We start from the raw sequence: 3,432 nt of genomic DNA, 5'->3' as shown, positions 1-3,432 counted from the left end.
ACGAGATACGGTTTAAAAAATAGCGTTGTGTAGTCTTACAGATGTCTTGGTTTGCAGGCTAAACAAATTCTCCCTGTGCGCGGTTGGCGTGTGCTCTGGCGTGGTTTGCTAGTTCTGTCCTATCAAAAATCTATCATCCTGCCCATTATCTCCCAATTCTTCTTTTTGTGTTTATTACTATTATTACTATTACTCTCTTGTAACAACTCTAAATTTCGATACTTACATACCCAGCAAGCCAATCACAATCTAATATTTTTGGGGTCCACCTAGACACCATGACTACGTAGACCCCAATTGGGGAGTACCTAAACACTCCCCCCCCCCCCAAAAAAAAAACTTAAGACACGTACATGACTTTATTGTGTTGCAAATGAGCTAGATGCCCTCGGGAATTCCCGATGTGCACAGGGGACATCGCACTGTGCAAGATGGTACCCGGAAACGGAAGTTGGTTGGCCTAGTGTAGCAGCAAGCTGTGCAGACTTTTATTTTTGCACCTCGAGCCTACGTGTAGATTTTCCTTTTGCAGGCGCTTTTCGTCCTCCCAGAGTTGAAACTGGGAGGGGCTTTGAATAAAAGCGGTTTGGGAGCGGTTTGGGAGCGGTTTGGCAGTAAAAACAGCTTTTCCTTTTCCAGGGAATCTTCTTTCTTTAATTTCAGAAAGAGTTAGAAAGGAATTGGTCAGTAACTCAAAGTCTTTAGATCTGACAAGATCTAGATTATACATCTAGAATCTAGATTCTAGATCTATATCTAGATTCTATATCTAGATCTAGATTAGATTCTATATCATGAAAAAGTAAAGGCTCGGAACATTTGAAAAGAAAAATAAGACAAAGAAATCGTAGCATGAACGAACATCAAATTGTTTAAAAGAAACCTCTTGGTGCACGGTAATACGAAACGATTCATGTGCGTTCTTGAAAGCTGAAGACTCCAGGCTGGACCACTAGATCTAGATCTAGATTCTAGATCTAATGTTTTGTGCTGTTCTATATTTTTTCCTTTTTTTAACAGTTTCAGAATAAAAACTTGTATCGAGCCACATGGTTGAATCCATGCATAGTTATAGCTTGAGTTAGAGAGCAGTAGATAGGCGGTTGGTCTAATGATGCAGTTCCTTATTTCCTATGCTTTTTCACTGGCTTTGTGTCAACTCGCCACAAACTGTATTTTCTGGATTGTAGTGGCCCAGGGTGCATAGATCTCAACTAGCCCAGTGCACATTGATCTCATCTATCCCAAAACACATGGATCTCAACTATCCCAAAACACATGGATCTCAACTATCCCAGGGCACATAGATCTCAACTAGCCCAGTGCACGTAGATCTCATCTATCCCAGGACTCATAGATCTCAACTATCACAAAACACATGGATCTCAACTATCCCAGGGTGCATAGATCTCAACTGGCCTAGTGGACATTGATCTCATCTATCCCACGGCACATAAATCTCAACTATCCCAGGGCAGATAGATCTGATCTATCCCAGGGCACATAGATCTCAACTATCCCAGAACACATAGATCTCAACTATCCCAGGGCACATTGATCTCAACTATCCCAGGACTCATAGTTCTCAACTATTCCAGAACACATAGATCTCAACTATCCCAGGGCACACTGATCTCAACTATCCCAGGGCACATAGATCTCTACTAAACCAGAGCACAACCATCCCAACTAGCCCAGGGAACATAGAGCTCAACTTTAAACTCTGCGGAACAAAGCAAGAAATGAGGAAATTAACAAACATCACGATAAACAATAAACCAAAAGGAGAACTATTTAAAGAAAACATTCACGGAATTGGGCCTAGAACCGCAATATAGCCTCAGTATCTGTGGCTGCTGACATTTTGAAATGGCCCGTGTGTCTGATCAACTGTGTGCAAAAAATTAAACTTATTATTTCATTCAACTGTACAAATCACCCCCACCCCACCTCTCCGCTTTTTTTTCCTGTTCCCCTCTGACCTTCCCACACCAAATTTTGCCTCAAATCATTAAACAAAACAGAAATGCATGTATAAATACCCTGCCTTGCATGTTCGTTACAGAGAGTGTGTTTGAAGAAGTAATACAACAAGGGGTAAAACGTTGCAGTTGACACAGTTTTTGAGTGTTCGTGTCCTGCGAGCGACAGACTTGGAAGCAAACATCGTGATATCATGTGATCTCTCCCGGTCCTGAAACGGGCATGGCAGTCCTGAAGGTGGTCTCCCCTTCAACTTTGATATGATTGGCGATGGAAGAAGAGGTGAGCACACGTTTTCTTTGATGAAACTAACAATACATTCAATCTATTCCTATTTAATCTCTTTACTTTCTTGGCAACGTCACATTGGAAAGTGGGTGGTTTTCGGGTGCTCTGTTGGGGTTTGCTCCTTTTCCCCTATCAAACATCTATCGTCCTTATCTCTCCCCCTTCTCTTTAGTGTATGTTACTCTCTTGTGACACCTTTAATCTTCGGCATATATGTGACCTAGTTGTGTTGCAAAGTGTCGTAAAACTCTTGCTAAATCAAAACTCATATTGGAAATGAATTGGGACCTGACTTTGTCTAGAAGGGGTTTTTTGCCTACAACACACTTTACATTGTTCCTGTTGTTGTTTACTTTGAAGTCACAGGTGCTGATCTCCAAACACATTTATTTCTCCGCAACATTAGATGATTGATTGTCGACATGTGCGTTACACCCCCATGACATTCGAATCTCTTTCGAGGTGGGCAATGTCTATTTTCCCTCTCAGGGATTTTTTTTTCTTTTTTTTTTTTTGGGGGGTGATAGTACCAACGTGTGTAAATGAGCATGATGTGTGGGCATTGCGTGAGTGTAATAATCTTTGTGAGGCAGCGTGGTGGAATCAGGCTCTCGCATTTTTCCGCAGGTTTGTGAATTTTTATAAAATTTATGTTTGCAGGCTCAACACCTTTCATGCCCTTTAAAGAACTAATTTGTGTGGATTTTTCTGAAAAACGTTGATTACAGGTACAAAAAATGTAAATTTTCAGTTACCACGGACTCTAAAGCTAAGGAAATAACTAATTTTTTCACTAATTTTACCTCTGAAAACAGGTGACCCCCACCTCTTTCTTTCGCAAATATCTCGACACATATTCAATATAAATGGATATTTTTTTCATCTATACAAAGACAAGTGAACAAGCTATAAGATGATACCAATAACTGTACATGCCCAAAAATTGACGAGAGCCTGATTCCACCACGCTGCCTCACTTATGTTTATGTTACAAAACAGTAATATGAATTGCCTGTTCTCAAATGAGACTGCAGTTGAGTTGTCCGGCTCGTTCAAGCGAGATACGGCGGACTATCAGTTATTAGGGACCGTTCACAAATGAAGTAAGCTACAATTTGGCCAAAAATGACCCCTCCCTCCCCCGTTGTCATCTTATGCCGT

The 3,432-nt window shown here is 41.0% G+C and overlaps 1 protein-coding gene across 1 annotated transcript in view; it reads left to right on the top strand.

Moving 5' to 3' along the window:
- The first annotated feature begins 481 nt into the window (after positions 1-481).
- Positions 482-3,432, top strand: part of LOC118477954 (cell surface glycoprotein 1-like) — a 24,716-nt gene continuing 21,765 nt past the window's right edge. Inside the window, exons 1-2 of the mRNA XM_035970725.1 lie at positions 482-683; positions 2,066-2,265. Of these exons, the coding sequence (XP_035826618.1) occupies positions 2,254-2,265 (12 nt within the window). The 5' untranslated portion in view covers positions 482-683; positions 2,066-2,253. The remainder of the gene's footprint in view (positions 684-2,065; positions 2,266-3,432) is intronic.

The sequence above is a fragment of the Aplysia californica genome, unplaced genomic scaffold (assembly GCF_000002075.1).
Source record: "Aplysia californica isolate F4 #8 unplaced genomic scaffold, AplCal3.0 scaffold00314, whole genome shotgun sequence".
Lineage (NCBI taxonomy): Eukaryota > Metazoa > Mollusca > Gastropoda > Aplysiida > Aplysiidae > Aplysia > Aplysia californica.
This window is presented reverse-complemented; position numbering and strand designations above follow the sequence as displayed.